This window comes from Scaptodrosophila lebanonensis, unplaced genomic scaffold (assembly GCF_003285725.1).
Source record: "Scaptodrosophila lebanonensis strain 11010-0011.00,11010-0021.00 unplaced genomic scaffold, SlebRS2 tig00000089-arrow-pilon, whole genome shotgun sequence".
Taxonomy (NCBI): Eukaryota; Metazoa; Arthropoda; class Insecta; order Diptera; family Drosophilidae; genus Scaptodrosophila; species Scaptodrosophila lebanonensis.
The window spans coordinates 782727-804271 of NW_022060565.1; the positions used below are offsets into that span (position 1 = coordinate 782727).

Below are 21545 nucleotides of genomic sequence, written 5' to 3' on the forward strand. Positions count from 1 at the left end.
CTAGCCGCATATACACGGCCTGTACGCCCCGTGAGCTATCTAGTAGATAAAAACTCGCCGACAACGCCAACACGTTGTGGCCAAGTGCGGCAAAAATAAAAAAACAAAATCACAATATAACATTAAATTCTAAATGCAAACGCTAGTGCAGAAACAAATTTACACGAGTCTCTAACGAATAACTAAACGAGTGGCAAAGAAAGACTCTGGCTCTAAATATCTAAACATCTTATTCAAAAGTTCAACTAAGCCTGGTTGAGAACAAACTACAAACTACGCTTGTTTGTCTCGCGGCAACAAGCTATACGTATTCGCACACTTAAACACACACACACACACATACATACAAATATACACATTAATTCAAGCTCGTTTAAAAGCGCAAGAATTATTTACAATGCAAAAATTTCTATTTTGTTGCGAAGTTGCCGACAAATTTCAGCTTTTCAACGGCTCGATTGAAGCTAAATTTTAAGTAATGTTTGACCAAACAACAACAATACATAATTGAAGGCGCCGCAATAACAGCAACACAAGCTGCTGAAAATTAAAAAAAATTATATACAAGTATATAGAAAAAAACAGCAACAATAGCAACAGAAATTACGCGTGTGTTATCTAATCTGCAAAAACTGTCGTCGCGTTGTCGTCGCGCGTTTCAAACAAAAATAATAATAAAAAATAAAAGTTTATATCAATTTAATTTTTTTACAAGTGTTGTATCAATTTTTGTTCTGTTATTGTGCCAAACGTGTTTTAAATACAATACCTAAATACAATTACTAGGCAACGAATTTTATAAAGTGAGCAAACGAAAAATCAATTTCAAATCAAATTAATCAAAACGATGGCCAAGCTAAATACCAGGGAGGCCAATGCCTTGGCCACAGCAACGGGCACTGTGAACACAGCCACAGCGGCAGGAACAACACCAACAACAACGACAAAGTGCACCACAGCAGCAGAAGCAGCAGCAACAACCACACAAGGAGCCACAGTAACTATAACAACAGCATCAGCAGCAGCAGCAACAACAACAACAGCAACAGGAACGGCACCCACCAACAACATCACATATAAAAATGCGCCAGCAAGTCTTTGCTGCAATTTGCGTAACCTGCTCATCATCTGCCTGCTGTGCCTGTCCACCCTGGTGCTGACAGTTCAGGCGCGGCGCCATCCACCGCTCATGCTCGAGGAGGCCGACACTGGACGACGTACCAATAGACCAGCGGGTAAGTCAGCTTTTCCAAAGTCTATTACTCTATCAATGCGATTGACAGTCTTATTATAATTCCCATGCCATTTACTCGTACGCACTAGGACATATGCATTAGGCTTTTTATAAGATTTTAATAGTTTTCAAAATTGTATTTCACAAACAACGATCGCCAGAGTGATTTTGTTCTAAATGCCAATTCACAAAAAATCGATGTTAATGTGGGATCAAAGGACTGTAAGCGTTGATGGTTCAGGCTAGCGACATGCCTAATACATACTTGTAAATTCTATAGCTTTAGTTCTGAGCCAGCTATTTTTTTTTAAAACGTCAGTAGTTATATTAAATTTATTGCCACGCATCTTTACACTTGCTACATCAATTGAAAGTTAGGCAACACAAGCCTTTTCAAAGCCAGTTAAATGTTATAAAGATCTTATATCATTTATATGTAGCTGATTCGAGGATTATCAGACATATATAATTATGCTCTTCAATTCAATCTCAGCCAGCACAATGCAATTGACGCGATTTTCAAAACTACCAGAAGTTATTGTGTGTTTTTTTTTTTTGCAAGTCCTTTGTCAATCAATGATTAATGAAAGGCACTATTAATTAGTAGATGTACATATGTACATGGCTTATTTTGGGTTCAATGCTTAATATGCAAGCTTATACAACTATTTTGCAACGCAATAACAACTTGACTTTTTAAAACCCTTAACAGTTTATAACATTTTGTCGCCAGTTATTGCGCATACGCCGCGCATTACAAGGCAGAAGGTTCGGGCCCAAAAGGGGCGCACATGTTGCGCGCCTGCCGGAAATACCCAGTGCGCATATTTTATGGCTGTGCGAATTTTCCCGTCTTGGGAGCAGGTAGCTGCTTAGCTGCTGCGCTTGCGCTTGCGCTGCCCTCCTCGCACCCTTAATCCCACACACAGCCGGCCAAATTGTTTGACCTACCTTGGTGGGTTTTCCTCTTTTTGTTGCTGCTTCTGCCGCTTCTGTTGTGTTTTATGTTTATATGCTTTTTGGGCATTTCTAATCCGGAAAGCGGGAATTCCCATCCGTTTGGCCGCTCTCGGTGCACAGCACAGCAGAGCACAGCACAGGCAGACAAGGCGGCGACATTCTTGAGCCCTTCATGTTGCACACGCTTCCTGTGCCCCACACACACACACACGAATATGTAAATAGTATGCATTTCTATCTGCGTGGCTTAGCGCATTTCGAGGGTTTCCGTCTGCAGCTACTTCTCGTACTTCTCGTACTGTGTACTTAATGTATTATTGTTATTGTTTATGAAATGCATCTACAATGTAGCGCATTCTACTTGTTTGTTTCTATTTGTTTTTCGCGCTCTCTATCTGCCAGTCTCTTCTATTGCTTGTCCCTCATTTTACCTACACACACAGACACCCAAAATGAGGAATTTCTCTTTGTCTGCCGTTGCTTGTTGCCGTTAAGCGGCTTAAAAACGCATTCCCAGGTCCAACTGTTCCATGTAGCAGCAGCAGCAGCAACAGCAGCAGCTCCTCCGGTACAAAATCGCAGCTCAATTTGTTACAACTCACACGCTTGATTAGCTGCATTTCCTGTTCCAGGGGCCGTTGTCGCTGTTGCAAATAGTACTTGGCCTATACTTCACATACACATATGCACATACATATATAGATACATACATACATACATACGTATTTATATTGTACACATATTGCATTTACATTTTTCGTTTTTTATTATTTTTTATTTTCAATTAAAAACAGCTTGCGGTTATTTTTTCATCGACTTTGAGCTGTTTCTCGTTTTACACAATTACATATGTACGTACCGCTCTTTATATATTGTATATGAATGTATGTATAAGTATGTACGTATGTATGTATTTGCATTGCGATTTGTGAAATGCAATTTAAAGCAATAGTTTAGGTTTTAATTGCAAAAATCTGTGCTCTATATTCAAATCGAAAAAGTATGCTAATTTAGATCCCCCTTAAAAGTGCATTATACATAGTGCAATTGAAAGTTTTTCCATTTAATTTGCCATATAACCCCACTCCTAAGTTAACAAACAGCCTTGCTGATAGTTCACAAATGCTTCAAATGAAAACTGATTGATCTACGTGGGATGGATTATGGTTATTTGCGCTTCTGAGGCACTTGGATTCAACATCTATCATTATCTGCCCCATATTCGTCAGGTCCAATTCGTAATCACAGCACACATTTGCTCTACTGTCGCCGTTTCCACCCAACGACAACCAAAAATTAATAAGACCAACAACAACAGGCTGTCTTATTAAAAAACCTTAACATAATTTGATCGTTAGCCACCAACACGTTTATAACGCAAGCCCACAAATTTTGTTTTAATGAATGAAAAAAGGCACAGGCAGCCAACACATTATCAGCAGCAGCAGCAACAACAACAACACGAGCCGCCAATAGACATTCAACTCGTACCATGAGCCAACCGTTCTTTTTCGAGACCGACTCCAACACTGTTGTTATTGTTTTTTGGCTAATCAAACGTCAAAGACCACGCACTTTTCCACGCACAGACGCCAATGGACAAGCAATGGACATACATATAGACATTTCAACTACCGATTCGTTGTGTTTTGTATTTCATTTTTTCATTTTTTGTATTTATTTTTTATTTGTATTTTGTTGTGCTGTTTATTTTGTGTATTTAATTTTGCTGATTAACAAGCGGCCTCCCGTACTCCCGCTCCTCTGACCATGCGTAGCCAACATTTGAACACTCGTCAGCATAATTCATTTATTCAACTGCCTGTCTGCCGCTCGCGCCTGTCTAGCTGTCGCGCTATAAGTTTGTCTGCTTGTCTGCCGCCCAGTTAGGTGTTAAAAAGTTGTTAACTTATTTTTAATGAATGCGTGTAAAAGACAACAACAGCACCAGCAACAGCAACAGCAACATCAGTGGCAGTGGCAGCAAACGAAACATAGTAGGAAAGCAAAAATCAAGATGTGCCTACGCAAAGCAGCAAACGAGCCGCCGACGTATTCGTATATACTTGTATATATGTATGTATGTGTTTATGTGTCTGGCCGTCTATCTGTCCATCTATCTGTCCGTCTATCTGTCCATCTGTCGTTACGTCCGTCGACCAACTTACACACATCTTGCAAACATATCATGATCGGACAACGGCCCGTAAAACGTAAAAACAAACCAACAAAAAAAAACTAAAACAAAAAACAAAAAACAAAAACTAAAAACAAAAAGCACAGAAACAGACGCGACCACAAAATGAAAATGAGCAGAAATAATGAAAAATTAACAGAGGGGGACAGACAGACAATTAGAGAGATAGAGGGAGAGAGAGAGAGAGAGAGAGCTTGGATAAAAAACGTGTGTATGTTGGAGCTAACTTGGCCCAAGCCAAGCGCCTGTCAGACGCCAGCCAAGTTTTGCTTTTTTCGCCTGCACTGTAATTGTTGTTATTGTTGTTGTTGTTGGCGCGACAGCCTCCCAAAATGAGCAGCCGTCGTCGCGTCGCGTCGCGTTGTTGTTGCTGTCAGTGTCAGTTGCATGTCAATTCAGTCGGGGTCCAAAATGCAACCAATTTGCTTTTTGTTTGACTTTCGGGGCACCGTATCCAAAAACACAAAACACAAAACAGAAGAAAAAAAACTGTACAACAAATCAATGCATAGGCCTGGTCGAAATGCTTGCGAAACACACACACACACACACATACATCTAAATGTACATACATATAGTGTTCAGCCTTTTTTGGCTTGGAGACGAGGCGTCGCTTGCGTCTTCACCATCACCATCGCGACATCTCGCCATCCTCGCTCATAATCTGCAGCTTAAGCCCAACTTGCCGTGTGGGCAGAGGAAGCACTTAATGCCCACAAGGTGTCAAATTGCAGCAAAAAACCACCACAACAACAACAGCAGCAACATCGGCAACAAAAATACATTTTCAGACGCCCACCCAAACGAGTGGCGAAACCTGCTTGTTGTTGTAGATCATGGCGTAAATTAATTTGGCTTTTCATACTTTCAGGCTGTTTCTTTTTTTTTTTTTTTTGGTTTTTTTGTGTAGGCTTTGCAAGCCTCGTAGGTTTTCGGCAGTTGTTACTCGTTTCCGTTTTACCTACATGCACGCGAGTGTGTGTATGCGTGTCTGCGTGTGTTGGTGGCTCCATGAATGAAATTTTGAGACTCAACCAAACCTAACTGAATGAAACCAACTGCATAAGCTGACTGGAGCAGTTTATAACATTTTTTCATTCAATATTTGTTGTTTATTTGCTGAGTTTTTGCGTTGGCGCTGCGTCTGTTTTGTTTGACTTTGTTGCAGAGATGGGGAAAAGGCTTAACTTACTTGTAAATGGCACGCTGTTGTTGTTGCTTTACTTTTTTCTTGATGTGCAGTAAATTACTTGTATATTAAACACAACTTCCTTGCACAATCCGCAATTTTCTTGTGTGATGAAATGGGAAAACTTCAATTACTTTTGTCGTCTTTTAACAATTGCTTCTTCCACTTATCTTGTCCTCCACTGTTTTATTAAAAACTGTAACTCAATTTTGTCACGTGATTCACTCCAATTTGGATAAATCTAATGCTGGATGGATTCGAAAAGCGAGCCGGGGAATGTCGGCGGGTCTGCTAATTTTTGTTCGGAATTATAATTTTTAACAAATTTTTTATTGGCGCCGCTCGATCATGAGAATGGGGACGATAATGGTGATGGCTCATCATTTTTCTACACTTGTGGCGCTTTCATTAGCACGCTCATAAAGCTTGCAATTAAGCTAAGCAAAAAAGAAAAAAAGAAAAAAAAGAAACAAAGCAAACAAACAAACGACAGTTGTTGCTGCTGTTGTTGTTGTTGTAATTAAGCTCAAATAAGTGCGTGACCAATGTGGTTATGAGAAGGGCGAGAGGGGGGCATGGGCAGAGTATATACTATACGTGTAGATAGAGTAGATGTTGCTTCGTATATGCGTTTTGTAGATTTGTCTGCATACTTGCTACGCATTTGCTATCAAAGCGCAATAATCTCATGCATTTAACAGCATTTATTTAAAAATGCAAACACACATACACACACACACACACACACAAGCACACACAGACAGAGGGAGGGACAGACACACATATGCCGCTTTTCATTTGCGCATCATCAAAATTTTGCATCGCTGATAGCGTCATTCAAGTTGAGACATTGGCGGCAACTGTATAAAGACAATGACTGACAAACTGACAAACGGCTGCAATAATACTTACACAATTCACACACACACACACAATTACAATTATATATATGCTTCGCTTTTCACTTTGATGCCATGCGCTTTTCTCAATAGTGTGTTTTTTAAGTCCAAATGTTGTTACTTAGTCATTGGAGGCGGCTAAAAACGCGCGCGAAACGCGCCTGCACAAATGTTGCACATGCAGAAACAATTTTTGTGCAACTTATTTATAATTAGCTTCAAACAATGATTGTTGTTGTTGCTGTTGCTGTTGCTGTTGCACTGGCTGCTGAACTTTAGCTGACATCTGTGCGCTGCAAGTCGCGTGATTTTTTGTACTGCAAATGAAAATGCAAAACTAAAAACCAAAAATAAACAAATAAATAAAAATAGTCATTGAAATGTTTACAGCTGGCAATGATGTTGATGCCAGCTAGCTGTTCTTGTTGTTGCTGTTGTTGTTGTTGTTGTTAATGCTAATGTTCCAAAAACAGACGATGGACGCAGACAGACAGACAGATAGACAGACAGACAAACAGACAGGCAGACAGTTGAAGAAACGAACAAATACATTACCTGTGCCTAAAATTCTTAAAAATACATTTCATGCACTTTTAGTTTTCATCATCGTGGCCAAAAATTGGCCCAATACCCGTATTTGCCAATGCACATATACGAGCATGTACTCGTACATAGCTATATAAATATGATTTATTTACCCGATACAAGTATGTGCATTCATATTTTTGTGTGGGCATCTGCAACACTTTTCACATTTAATTGGTCAACTAATTTGACAAGCGAGCCGCTTTTAATTGTCAGCGCCTTTCTTCTTAGCGCTTTGCGCTTAATTATGCCCATGATTTGGCCATATTTAGCATTCGCTGCCATTATTTTTACATAAGCTCGCAACTAGAATATATTTTGAAATGTCCAACATCAGGCAACAATATTCTCGTCACGTTCAGTGACAACAACAACAACAACAACAACAACAACAAAACAAACAAAATACAAATAAATAAGTAGAACAAATTTTTAAGAATAATTGTCTGAGCAAAAGGCGTATTTCGTTGTTGTTGTTGTTGTTGCTGTTCATGTTGCCAAGCAAAATTTGTTACCTGCTTATCCCCCTCTTTTCTCTTTTGTAGCTGGTGCTGTTGGCTCGCTTCGCTTTTTGGCCACCTCACCAACAAACGAGCCCCTATTTTGTCCTCCTTTTGTTACTTTGTAGCGACTTGGGGCGCGTGCGCGTGCGCGCGACTTTAAACGCGCAAAAACCTCGCACACCCCTGAAGTCCAATGCGACATTAGAGTTGCGGCTTTTTTGCTTTAAACTTTGTAGACGTTGACCAAATGATTGGGGAAAGGTGCGTGCACCTACTACCTCCCCACCAACTCTACCGTTCCCACAAAACCAATAACAACAACAATCTTTCGTTTGTGTGTCGGTCCGTCTACTTGTTTGTTTGATTGTTTGTTTGATGGCTTGCTTGCTTGCTTGCTTGTGTGCCGCCGCCATTGCCGCCTGTTTGCTTTGCCCTACTGTCATAAATTATCAACGGCCCAGCCCTGGCCAAGCTGCCCCCTTCCCTTCCCCAGCCTTCTCTTCCCTTTAGCCACCCCTCCCTTTAGCCACACTTAATCAGTCATTAGAAATCTTCATTGGACTCGCACGCCCAAACACAAATTCAATAAAAAATAAAAAAAACGTTGAACACATTGCAACCAACAGCGGGCGCAAACATTTCAAGTTTTTTATTTGCTTTGCACTTAAATAATTTAATTGCTTATAAAATAAACAAACTCTGCAGTTCAATAACTTGGGCATTCATTTTGGAGCGCTCGGTTGCTGTTGCTGTGAGCGCAAGGACAAATAAAAGGGAAGGAAGAACTTGGCAAGCTATCGGATCTATAAGAAGGCCAACACCTGTTGATTTTAAACACTATTATCGGGTCTCCCTCAGTCCAGTCCCCAGTCCAATTTCTTATTTGCAGTACATTCCGACGGGAGGTATCTAGACGTTTTATTTATAAATTGTTCATCATCTTTAATAAACTTTATTTGCATAGAAGTTTGAGGAATAGCCACGCCAAGTTTTGCAGCTCTAGCTCGGATACCCATCAAGAACGAGACGTTCAGACAGACAAACAAACAGACAAACTTGGTAGAAACGGCTGTTAAGGATATTTTCCACTGCTCAGCCGGGCGTTTGCTTCAGTTTCCTAGATTGGAAATATTTCAAGGATATAATAAACATATATACATATATCTCTTAACTGACTCTGCTACTGCTGCGACCTGTGCTGTTATTGTTGTTGGGGTTAATTATGACTTGGTGGTGGAGCTGGGTTACAGCTCCAGCAGTTCTGTTTGTTGTTGCCGCTATTGAGTGAATGCATTTTGATTGATTGTTAGATTGCTTGATGGACTGATTGACAGCTCAACACTCATAGCTGTCAATTTTATCGCGCACATATGTACACACACGCACATTGCAACGAGAACAACAGCCACATTTTCCCCTGCCCTACTCGCACTATAGTATTGACTATGTATGTATGTATGTATGTATTTTTATTGACTATGGTAGTTGGGCGCACATGTCGTCCACTGAAGAACGCCAATATATCTTGTTAATGTTGTTGCTTTTATTGCTGCGCTGACCTGTTGCTAGCAGCACGTCTTCTATAATCGCTGCTAAGGCGCCTGTTGGGCGGCTACATAAAATAAAATTTAGGAATAGAAATAAAGTTCATCTCATTTATTTTTTAAACAATTAATTTAAGCTGTCCTAATGTCTGGCACATTAAAAAACAATAGCAGCAGCAGCAACAGCAACAACTACTTTGCACTCAGCTTAACATAAAATGTGAAATTCAAAGGCCATTTCAGTTGTTGTTGTTGTTATTGTTGGCCATTTTCCTCTCAAAATGTTGATCGTATTTTCATTTAATTTTATTAAATTCAACGTTGAGCTTTAACTTTTGCGCTAATTATTTTGCAGCAATTAATTAAGGCGTAAAATAAAAATAACATTAAAAATTCCAACAACAACAAGAACAACAACAGCAGCAGCAGCAGCAGCAGCAGCAAAAACAACAGACGATCTGATCTATATATCTCAGTGTATATATGTTCGTGCATGAGTGTGCTGCTGGGCGGCTATATGCGCCGATCTTTTAACTCAATTAAAATCGTACGCAGTCAGAGCCAAAATTTCAAAGGCACTTGCCTGTGCCTGTGCGTGTGTGTGTGTATGTTTGTGTGAGTTGTGTTTGCGTTTGCGTGAGTGTGTGTGTGTGTGTGTGTGTGTGTGTGTGTGTGTGTGTGTGTGCTACAAAAAATAGCCAAATGCTGCGCCAAAGCGACGCCGCCACCACCGCCACCGCCACCGCCGCCACCACCGCTTGGCAATTTGCTGTAGCGTCTTCGTCTCTGTCTTCAGTATTCAGTCTTCTTCTGTATATTCTCTATCTTCTGGCGATATTCTTCGGTCTTCTGCGTCATGTGAGTCAGCAACGCATTTGGCATGCCAAGTTTGTTGGCTAAAACAAATGACCAGACCAAAGACAAACGCACACACACACACACACACACACACACACATGCATGTACATGGAAGAAGAAGACACATGTAGCCGTCGCTGTACGAAAGTTTTGCCCACGTGTTGTCTTGCCGTTGTTGCTCCTATTGTTGCTATGTTTATGTCTGTTGCTGTAATTAGCACATTGTGCCGTCTTCATGTTGCACTCACGCACACACACACACACAAACACACGCACATTTGCATATAAGAATTTATGTTTATGCAGCACAGCAAACATTTTCGACTTTCTTCGAATCAAGACAACACATAATGCCCTTTGAGTTGACTCCAAAGCACAAGCTTGCAACTCTTGCTGCTTGTACACACAGTCTGAAATGTTTCAATTAATTCACATTTAACAGCAATGCTCGCTATAATATTTACAAACATACCTATATATGTATGTAGGAATACACACACATCATGTTGCTGCTCACACTGGCACCAACTTCTATAGAAATTTCAGCAACATGCGCTCGTTTCTTGTGCCATTGCTACAATGTTGAACGGGTGTGTGTTTGTGTGTGTATTTGTTTGACACACACATGAGTCAATGCACTGCCAACGACAAGAGTAACAGCAACTGCAACAACAACAACATTAACAACAACAAAAACAGCAACAAGAACGTTGCATTTAGAGCGACCGAGTGTGCGAGCGAGCAAAGAATAAGAAAAAGGCAAAGCAAAATTTATTTCTAGACATTTCGTCTTAAATTAAATTTAAAAATAACAGCATACATATATGCGCGACTGCATGTGCGTGTGTAGGTGTGTAGGTGTGTATGCTGAATGCATTTCCTTGACTTCATTGTTATTGCCCACGCTCAGAGCCTTTCAAATAAAATGCTCATCAACTTGTCAAACTTCGAAATCAGGCGACCAACCAAACAAGTATTTAGGCCACATTCTAGTTGTTGTTCTTGTTCTTGCTGTTGTTGTTGTTGTTTTTGTTCAAATGGCACGTTTCGCTTGTCAAAGCTGCATCAATGAATTCCCTATTGAATGAACTCGGCTGAACGCACATTTTACCAACCAGTGCGCGAATATTTGCATATTTTTTATGAAATACTATACAGTTTTTGCATAAATAAAATGTCTAGACCCATTTCAGAAGGCAGCAACAACAGCACAAATGCGTCTCAAAAATAGGCTTGCGATCGTCGGTCGTGAACATCATTGGAAAAATTTAGGAGCTGCCTGCGTTTTTATTATTTTATATACTTACAATATATGTGCGTGCATGTGCATGTATATATTTACTTGCCTATGTATATGCATGTATAAGTAGACAGCTGTTGTGCCGGGAAACAGGAAGTGCAGTTAGAGCAGCGGAGACGCTCATTTTGTTTTTAATGGGACAATTAAATGTTAACACTTCATTAGACGGAAAACGACAAAATGTGCTGTTGCTGTTAATAACAGCGCTCTGTTATGTTAATAGCAAGTGTACAGGTAGTCCATGCACTGTTATTAGGCTGCATTTAGTAAATTATGCAAGCGGAAGTGGCAACGACAACACCAAAGCCAAGTTGAACGGCCATATCAATAACAACAACTACTAGCGCCATAGAGTGGCAGCAGCAAAAACAACAACAACGGCTGTCGTTTTGCTTTTCTTCTTCGTTTTCTTTTTGTGCATAGATATTATAGCCTGAAACTTGTTGTTTGTTAAGCTTCTACTGAACATTTGAATCGAAAATTAAATCTTTTTTCAAAAATATACATAGGAATCTATTTGCCAATTGCTTTTTATGTAGCTAAACTTAATTGTATAATTCACATATCTAACTTGGACGAATTCAACATAACGAACGCGCGCTGTAGCTACAAGTTTCCTTTCTTTTGCTCTTTGGCAACATTTTGTGTGTGTGTGTGTCTGGCAACATGTTGCCAATCACTTGGCAACACAATTGAAGAGGAAAGCATGCATGCTCGCATTATTTGCAATTAAACGCAAATTGCTTGCCTTTTTGAACAGACACACACACACATATATGCATATAATGCTGCACGTACAGACAAACGCACACCCACGAAATTTTAATTTAATTTCAATTTGAATTTCATGCAAATTAAATCAATCGTCGACATTGCTAATTTCTGGCCGCCGTTTATATTGCCTTTTGTTTGTTGTTGTTGTTTCTATTTATTGTAATTTTATTTGCGTAATTTAAAAACGATTAACAAGCAGCTATGGCGCAAATACCATCAACCCGCCTTTGCCCACACATTGTGCCTTTTATTTTGGTTACTTTTTGTTCAGTTTATTTGTGCGCGTTTTTTGACGCACGCAAAACGCATGCAAAGCACAAGAATGAACTGTTCAAGGCTAGGTATCCACATATCGTTCTTGATTGCTGTTTTTATGTGTGAGTGTACATTTGTCGGAGGAGTAACTTTTGTGCTGCACATTAGTTGCAATTAGTAGTTTATATTATTTATTGTTTTATTAATCATTTTGTTTGTGCGCGTAAAGTGCATTCACGGCACTCAAGCGCTCATTCACATTCAGTTTTATTTACATTTTTGTACAATCAGAATGCCTCTTCATTATTATTATTATTGGTGTAGATGCACTGCAATTAACACTTTGTTTCACTTTATTATTATTTACCATGCCTTTGAATTTCATCTGTCTTTGGCGCCAATCAATCAACATAAATTTGCTTTAATGGATTTTTATTTGTATGTACGAGTACATTCCTGTTTCTCTCCCCGAGCGCCCTCCTGCTCTTATCATACATACACATGTAAAGTACATATGTACATACATACATACATACTCGTGCATATGTATGTAATTTTTCGTTATACATGCATACGTGTGTAACCTCGTTCTACACCAATTCCACAATTTGTATAATATTTATATAGATTTTGTGCTGATTTTGCATGCATTCTGCATGTGCAATAAAATCCATTAAAAATGCCCAAAAACAAATGTAGCGAGAAGCGAAAAGTGAATTCGAGCGCAAAAATGCCGAGCCAATTAACGTAAATTTCAATTAAATGCAAAATTATTTTTTTCCAACAACAACAACAACGACAAGCTCAAACAGAAATATTTGGATCTGCATAATGACAAATAATTGCTGACACCGACAGCAAATCTGATATATATGTTTTTTGTTTTTATTTATGCATAATAAGAGCCGAGGCCAACACGCTGTGGGAAAAATATTCAACAAAGTGTCAGTTCAATACTTAGGATCTGTATTTGAGGTATCTGCCCAAAAACACCCATTATTTTGATCGAATATGAAGCGTTAAGTATTGCAGAAACAAAATGTGCTACCTCTTTCTCTATTTCAAGTCCAAGATCTAAGATAATTATTAAATGATCTCCTCCGAGCTAGGATCCCAGAAATGATTAAAATTGCTTTAGAAACTCCTCATCCTCTCCACCTTGTTAGTTATAATTGTAAACAAGTTTATTTTATTTCATAAATTTAGTCACTTCAAATGAGAAATTTTGCATCAACTTTAAATCGAAATGGTTGCCAGCAACATTCTACACTACACATCATATATCATCCAAAGACTTCACACCCACACACACACACGTACGCACCTTGGAGGTGTGAAACTGCTGCCGCATTTGACGCTGTTGTGTGTGGGCTCCAAATGTAATTCTAGAGGCTGACAGCAGCAACAACAACAATAACAGTATTTGCCGTTTGTTGTTGCTTGCAATGCCCCCTGTAGCTAAAAGCTCGAGTTAACAGCAGCTGTTAACTAACAGCAGGCGACCAAGCAACAACAAATTCCGCGCAAAATTTCCAGCCTTATTTATTGTTACTGTTACTACAATGACAGCAGCAATAATGGTGGTGCCGCGTTTGTTGTTGTTGCTGCTGTTGTAGCTTTGCTTTTTAGGTTTTCTGCCGATCATTTTTTTTTTTTAAATAAATATTTATGATTGCGCGTAAATCGGCAGCTTAAATCAAAGAGCATTTTAAATTGTTTTGTGGCTGGCTTTGGCTTATTTTTTCCCCGATTTCTATCTTTCTTTGTGTTTGGCATTGGCATTTTGTTGTTGTCTGATTACTTTGCCGGGCTCAGTGTTATTGTTGTTGTTGCTACGGCTGTTGCTGTATTTAAATAATACATTTTCGCACGCAAATAAAGCTGGCGCCAGCAGCCGCTACAATAGAATCAAGTGAGGCGCAAGCACTTGATAAACATCGCGCGTCGTTAGCGCCACTTATCACGTATACGCCATGGTGGGTGTAAGAAGCAGCAGCAGCAGCAGCAACAGCAACAACAACAGCAGCTGTTTCACGTGTATTAGTTAATTAGTTTATTGTCGTTGATTATTTGATTTTGTTTTATGCAGCTGCTACGTTGTCTTCGCCGTCTTCTTCTTCCACATTTGCGCACTGATATGACAAAGCTTACTTACTGGGGCCGAGGAAAGTCCATGACAACATGCAATAATTAATGATAATGGCATAAGACTAGCAAATTGAAAATAAATATAATTCGCAGCGTCACATATCATTGTTACGGCCTTAAAAACTCTTTTAGATTAGAAGTACAAGTATACTTCTACACTAGAGGCAGAATCACAAAAAAAAAAATCTGTCTTCTTGTTGTAATAATTATTAATAGCTTGTAATCAGCAATTTTAGCTGTATTAAGGGGAAATTGCTTAGCAAACGTTAACACGGTTGGTTTGTATTTTACAAAGGATTTGTACAAAGGTGTGCAAAGTGTTTCTAATGAGATAAAATGGTAACAGTATTGATACTAAATTGATGGACTTTGCTGTAAAGTATGAATTATAGCATCTTAAGTATTTGCTTAATGCCTCAATTAACCTAGCAAATGCCTCATAACATTTTCGAATGCATTGCCATTGAGAAAACCTTCACCTCCTGCGTTGGCAGCTCTTTCTCCTTCCCCTTCCCCTACCCCATTCCCCTCGTTCACCAGCAACACCCCATTAGGCACGCTTGTCAAACGTCGCGACTTCTTTGCATAGTCGAAATTCCAATTTGGTTTTATGTATGTCTGTCTGCACATTTGTCTGCTCGTCTGTCCGTCCGTCCGTCCGTCTGTCTATCTATTCACTCTCTGTCTATCGGCGGCTTCATTGCTGTCGTTGCCGTCGTTGCTGTTGTTGTTGATACTGTTGCTGTCGTTTTTTACTAGCTCATTTGAGTGGGGCCCCCAAACGAGCATCAAGAGAGCTTTACATTTTTTATGGCTGGCGCCAAAAGTTTTAGCATAATTTTCATGTGTGTTGGTAATTAAAATATATTAATATTTTAACTCGCGTTAGCTTCGATTTGCATACAAGCAGCAGCAGCAGCAACAGCAACAACAACAGTTGAAAGCTAAAAGTGTCGCCTTGCAAGTTTGCCGCGCATCTAATTAAAGTCAAAATGTTTCCAATGAAATCAAAAAGCTGAACTTCGAGCGCAACTGGTTGACAAGCGACATGGACGATCGGATATACGAAGCGTGCGGCCAATTGGATGCGAAACTTTGTTTCTCTGCATCACTATTATATACTAAGTATCTACTATAAGTACATATGTATGTATATACGCATTTGTGCCTATATCTGTGCCTTGCCAGGCATCTCTCCTACATGCCTTTTAACAATTTGACACTTGTTGGCGCCAGACGCGCGCAGCTGCCAGCGTTCCTTTTGATTTGAATTTGTTACTGTTTTGGCCGTTGCCTTGCTCTGTCTATATTTTTTAAGCTCTTTGTGTGCGCGAGTGTGTGGTTTTTTTTTTTTTTTTTTTTTTTTTGCTTGGCATTTGTAATTTAAAACGCTGCGCGTCAAGCGCTGCCGGAAGCGCACTGAGGCGCCACTTGGTCGTCTATCTGCATCTTTTTCTCGCTCTATCCCAGTGTGTGAATATGTGTGTTGGTGTATCTCTGAGTAGGATGCGTTACTCTGCCCACAAAAAAAAAAAAAAACAAAAACAAAAAAAAATCTTGTCTTTAAATCTGTACATGCTGTGGCAATAAGTTTGCTGTCAATGAGACAGGCAGACCAGCCAGCTCTGCTGCCTGCTATGTAAGACAAACAGACAAACTCTCCTAAAGCGAGTCACTTCATTAAAATGACAAACCGCTTTATCTGTTGTATCGTTCACAGGAAACCCTCTTATGTACATAAATTATGCTCTGAATATTTGAAAATCATTTTCTTTTATAAATCGAACAAACTTGAGCTGCACAGAACACGCAATATTGCTCACAACAATTTTGGTGTTGTTACCTTTGAAATCGATTAGAAATAGGGCGTACATACAGACAGACATTCCTTACTGTTTTCTTTTGAGTTTTTTAAATACTGATCGGCTTAAATACATTATCATACATAAATTCAAATATACAATACCGTGGCGGTTCCTTGAGTTCGTTGAAGAGATGGCTGACTGTACAACGCACGCAGGCTTGACAACGCCTTGGCTATTTATTGAGTTGCATAAAAGAAGGCTTAAGATTACAGCAGCCTACGCAGTCTGTTAACTAACAGCTGTTAAGCTGTTAAAAGCAACTTAGGCACAACGTAGTACATACTATCCTCCTCTTTAACCCCCTTCCTCCGTCCACCTTGCTCATCCAGTGTCTGTGTGGGCGCTATAGAGCTTGTCCATTTGCCATTTAGTTGATTATAATTATTATTACTTTTCGACATTTACGTTTTGTTTATAGCAGTGAAAAGGCAATAATAGCAGCAACAACAACTAAGTTGCTCACAAATGGCAAATGGCTTATAAATATTGTACACAAATACCGTTTAGTATATATATGTATGTATGTAGATATGTATACTATACTTGTATGTGTCTATATGGTAACAATGCCCGACACCGCTAATTGTATATACAAACACACACACACACTTGCACATATGCACAAACATTGCATTTGACTGGCGCCAGCGGCAATGTTAAGATCAGCTAATATGTACATATATGTATAAGTATATACATATATAGCAATTGTGAAAAACAAATATAGCAATTGAGGAAAAACATTGCGCATCAAAATAGCAATAACAAAAACAAAAAGAAAATTTGTACTTATAGTACACAACAAATATCATTTAAGCGTCCAAGGCCCTTTACAGAAATTCAAAAACAACCATATTAGAATATATTAATCAATTAGAATATATATATTATAATTATTAAAATACTCTATTAATTGCATTTTCCAACGCTTTCTCATTACAGTAACGGAATGCCAATTTGGCAAGGTTCTTCGCGAGCTCGGCTCCACTTGGTATGCGGATTTGGGACCGCCGTTTGGTGTCATGTATTGCATCAAGTGTGAATGTGTAGCGGTAAGTATTGAAATCAGTTCTTAAGAGCACTTTATTTAATGATCTGTCAATCCCAATGGATCTGTAAAAATGCACTAATCATGATCACTAATATTGATCACAATGCATGAATAGGACTTTTCGAATCAACAATTTTTGAACAAGCTACTAGAAATGAAATGTTAATGGGTCTTCCATAACAAAGACGAGGCAGAGCAGCCTAAAGATCAGCCAAATACGAGTATTGTTAGATAAGAGCCCATATGAGTTTTAAAGTAAATTAAAGTATTTATGCATAAATATTCGCTCGCAATACCCATTTGCATAAAAACATAATTGATTAATCTCTGTTTCCAATCTTTTTATTTGTTTGTTGTTGTATAGTCAAGCTCGATTGAAAATCTAAAAGAGAAAACTTGTTAAATCAGTGTCTGCTTTACATTACAAAGTACTACTATTACATATTCTTGAGTTATTTTATGATGTGTACAAAATGTATCTATAGAAGTCTTTCCGATTTAGAGTTTTAGCTTTTAACTAGACTATCTACATACAAGTATATGTATAATCCTAGTCACATTCGCGGTACTTATGCACTGACAGACACACGCACCCATCCAATAGATATAGACTAAGATCACAATAACATAGCAAGTCAAGTCAAAAGCGCGCTGTTGATAGGCCAACTAATTGACTAATGACCGCAGACATTTCTACAACTTCGCACGACAGCAACGACAACGACAAAAACAGCAACAACAACAACAACAAGAGTTAGCGACAACGCGCAAAATGTTTTGCCAGCCAAATAAAAAAAAAAGGGGGAAGAAAATTCTTGGCGAAAATTTCTCTGTGTTTTTTCTAAGACTCTGTGAAAAAAAACAACAAAAAATTAACCGCATAGAGCAGAAAAAAATGAAACGTAGCCAGCCAGCATAATTTATGGCATTTTTACGCATGATTAATATTGATTTTAAAGGTCTTTTATTACGATCAGGCATATGTACATATGCATATAGTTCATACACACACATACATAAGCGTATATATATGCATACATATATATGTATAGTTTATGAGGGCAGGCACATACAAGTAGGAAAACTTTTGCGGCAAATCAAAACAAAGACAGCAACAAACGCAGCCTTGCCAAAAAAAAAAAAGAAAAAGAAAATAGAAAAAGTAGAGTCAAAAAAAGAAGAACGAATCAGCATTGTCGCTCAGTTTCTTTTTTATCAAATTACGCAAAAATTTGCATTGAACACACACACACACACACATACACACATGCGATACAACACATACAAAGAGACAAGTGCGCAAGCAACAAAAATTAGGAGAGAAAGGGAACGAAAGAGGGGGAAGGAGGCGGCGCGTGAAAAAAATAAGCGGCAATTCCCAAACGACATATAAAAATGTCACACTTGTGTCCTCGTTCAAGTTCTGCGTACAGCAGAAACACACATAAGCACACACATACACACACACACACACGTACAAGCTTGTGTGTGTGTGTGTGTAAAATGAAAAACGAAAAACAACAGGCAGAAGAAAATCAATTGACGCCATAAAGTCTTCGTGTATTTTTGTTGTTGTGAGTCTGCCGCTGACCAGACGCGTTCGCGTTAAACAAACAAAGCAACAACAGCAACATATCGAACAGTCCATCTATCATTCAGTTTCTAAGCATTCGTATATAGGCGCAATACCTATGAACAATATTTGGGCATGGGCTATAAAAACAGTTGGAAAATTGCTTTATCGTTGCAATTAGTCAGTCTCTATATAGTGTTTTCCACAATAGTATATTTTAGCTCTGCAGATCATTTGGCAGGCATTCAATAATTAATCCTCAGAGATAATCCCCTCTCTTGTCAGCGATCAAAAGTTTATCTTTCAATCTTCCAGCAAAACCGTCCCAATCTGAAAAATGTCACGCCCAAGGACTCAATCGATCAGCTGCTAGTTTGAGTCTCATAAAATGTTAGAATCGGCCATTAAATAAGAAATTGTTGAACAAGTCAATTATAGTATAGTACTATATAACTAATTAGGAGCAGCAGCAAGCATTTCAGATTATTAGATCATCTTTTGGCATACTCATGCCTAATCATCATCTACTATACGAATAGTACATGCAACAGAGTTAATTCCCCACACATAAAGCTCAACAGTCGCCCATTTTTAATTATCCATCCGCACACACACACACACAGAAGAAGTATAATTTATACGAGCATATATAGCATGTATATAGACTTGTAGTACGTGTCCCAGTTCCACCTGGTATCATCATTTTAATGGCCTTTTCGCCGTTCGCGACGCGTCGCCTTCACGCAATAAAAACCAATGAAATTTCATTGCATAAAAGTCGCCTTTTTTATTAATTAATTATAATTTATGTTGATGCAACAGAATAAATGAGCACATCATAAAGTTATTTGAGCGATTTTCCTCAACTTTAGGCAACGACAAAATATCCAACTGTCAAGCAATAATACTATAAGTATGAAAGAATAAAGTTAATAAAATTTTTTTTGTTTTATAAAGCAGGTGAATTAAAGCAACGAACTGGCTCACAAATAAAAATTAATAATAAAAACATCAAAAAGACAGACAGCAGACAACAAACAAAACAGACAGCGTCCAAAATTGACACAAAAAACCAAACGAATTAATAAAATTATAAATAAATATGTGCTTTTTTTATACTATTTGCACAAACCGAAATTTAAATTAGAAACAAAACAAAAAAAAAAAGAAGCTGGAAATGAGACTAAAATTAAAGCAGACACAAGAAAATATAAAGTGGAAAATAATAATAATTCACATATGTACATATATTTGTGCATATGTAGGTATGTACATACATACACTCGTAGATATGTATTTATATATGAAAATACACCTTAGTCGAGCTGCATTTATGCGTGCGAAAATGTGAAATGTGGCGCTAATTAATTGGGCTGGCAAATTTAATAATATACACATAAAAATTAAATATATGAGCCGACCAATAAAAGCCACACAAAAATAAAGCAACAACAAAACAAAATATAATATAATAGAATTGTAGAATAGAGTAGAACAGAAACGAAACGAAACGAATCTAAAAACGTAACAAGGCTGGGCCATCAATCAAAAGTTAAAGTGTCAGAATGTGTATTTTAGTCCAAAACTAAACTAAACTAAACCTATTTTTATCATCATTAACACATTTTGAACTGATATATAAATATGTCTCTTGATTTTGCTTGTCTGTTGCAGATACCAAGAAAACGTCGCATTGTTGCACGCGTGCAATGTCGCAATATTAAAAACGAATGCCCCCCAGCCAAATGTGATGATCCGATTTCATTGCCCGGCAAATGCTGCAAAACGTGCCCCGGCGATCGTAATGGTAAGTGCCCCAACAATCCAAATTGTTGCTTATTACCTACTTGTATATTTCTATTTTATAAAGTAAGTCACAGAAATTGTTAAATTTAGTTGCTAGAGTGGCTTAAGCTGTGAAGGGAACTAAACTCAAATTGTGACCAATTTTATTGAGCATTTGAGTTTTTGAAATCATTTCATGCATTCTGCTAGAGCTGTGCGCGAACTAGTTCTTATCTTAAATTTGTGCTCTACGTTTTTTTTTATTTTTGATTGCAGTTTTTCCGTTTTTATCAGTTTTTCCAACAACATTTCTTGAAATGCCAAAACAAGAAATTTATCTTATCTTTATCTTTCTCAAATCTGTAATGATAAATTATCACAAATACTTATATCCTTTTTAGGAGTGCATTTTAAGGAAAGTAGATTTGTAGTTAAGATTTGTAAGAATTTTTTATAAAGAATTTTAGCTTGCTCTTGACAAATTCCACCAATTACTTTAGCCTGTTTATCAGTATCATTTCAGTAGAATTTTAAAAAGAAACAGTTCGTAATTCCATTGCATATCATAGGATTTAATCATTAGAAGTTCAAGGAGAACCAGTTCATAGTGCAGATTGAAAAGATCTCACAACCCTAATACCAGGGCACAGCTATAGCCATAGATAGCAACAAACAAAAAATAATAACACTTTCACTGCCAGGCAGGCAGGCAGGCAGGCAGGCAGGCAGCTAGCTAGTCAGCCTACAGCCAAGTTAGCCAAAAAGCATGCCAAGCTTATGCGTCATAGGTGCTATACGGTCGCCACTGACAAATGCAAACAGTCG

General features: G+C 38.3%; 1 protein-coding gene across 1 annotated transcript in view; it reads left to right on the forward strand.

Annotated features, from left to right (window-relative positions):
* Nucleotides 1–21545, forward strand: part of LOC115626659 (dorsal-ventral patterning protein Sog) — a 43662-nt gene that overhangs the window by 11152 nt on the left and 10965 nt on the right. Inside the window, exons 2-4 of the mRNA XM_030522071.1 lie at nucleotides 716–1235; nucleotides 17254–17363; nucleotides 20610–20742. Of these exons, the coding sequence (XP_030377931.1) occupies nucleotides 848–1235; nucleotides 17254–17363; nucleotides 20610–20742 (631 nt within the window). The 5' untranslated portion in view covers nucleotides 716–847. The remainder of the gene's footprint in view (nucleotides 1–715; nucleotides 1236–17253; nucleotides 17364–20609; nucleotides 20743–21545) is intronic.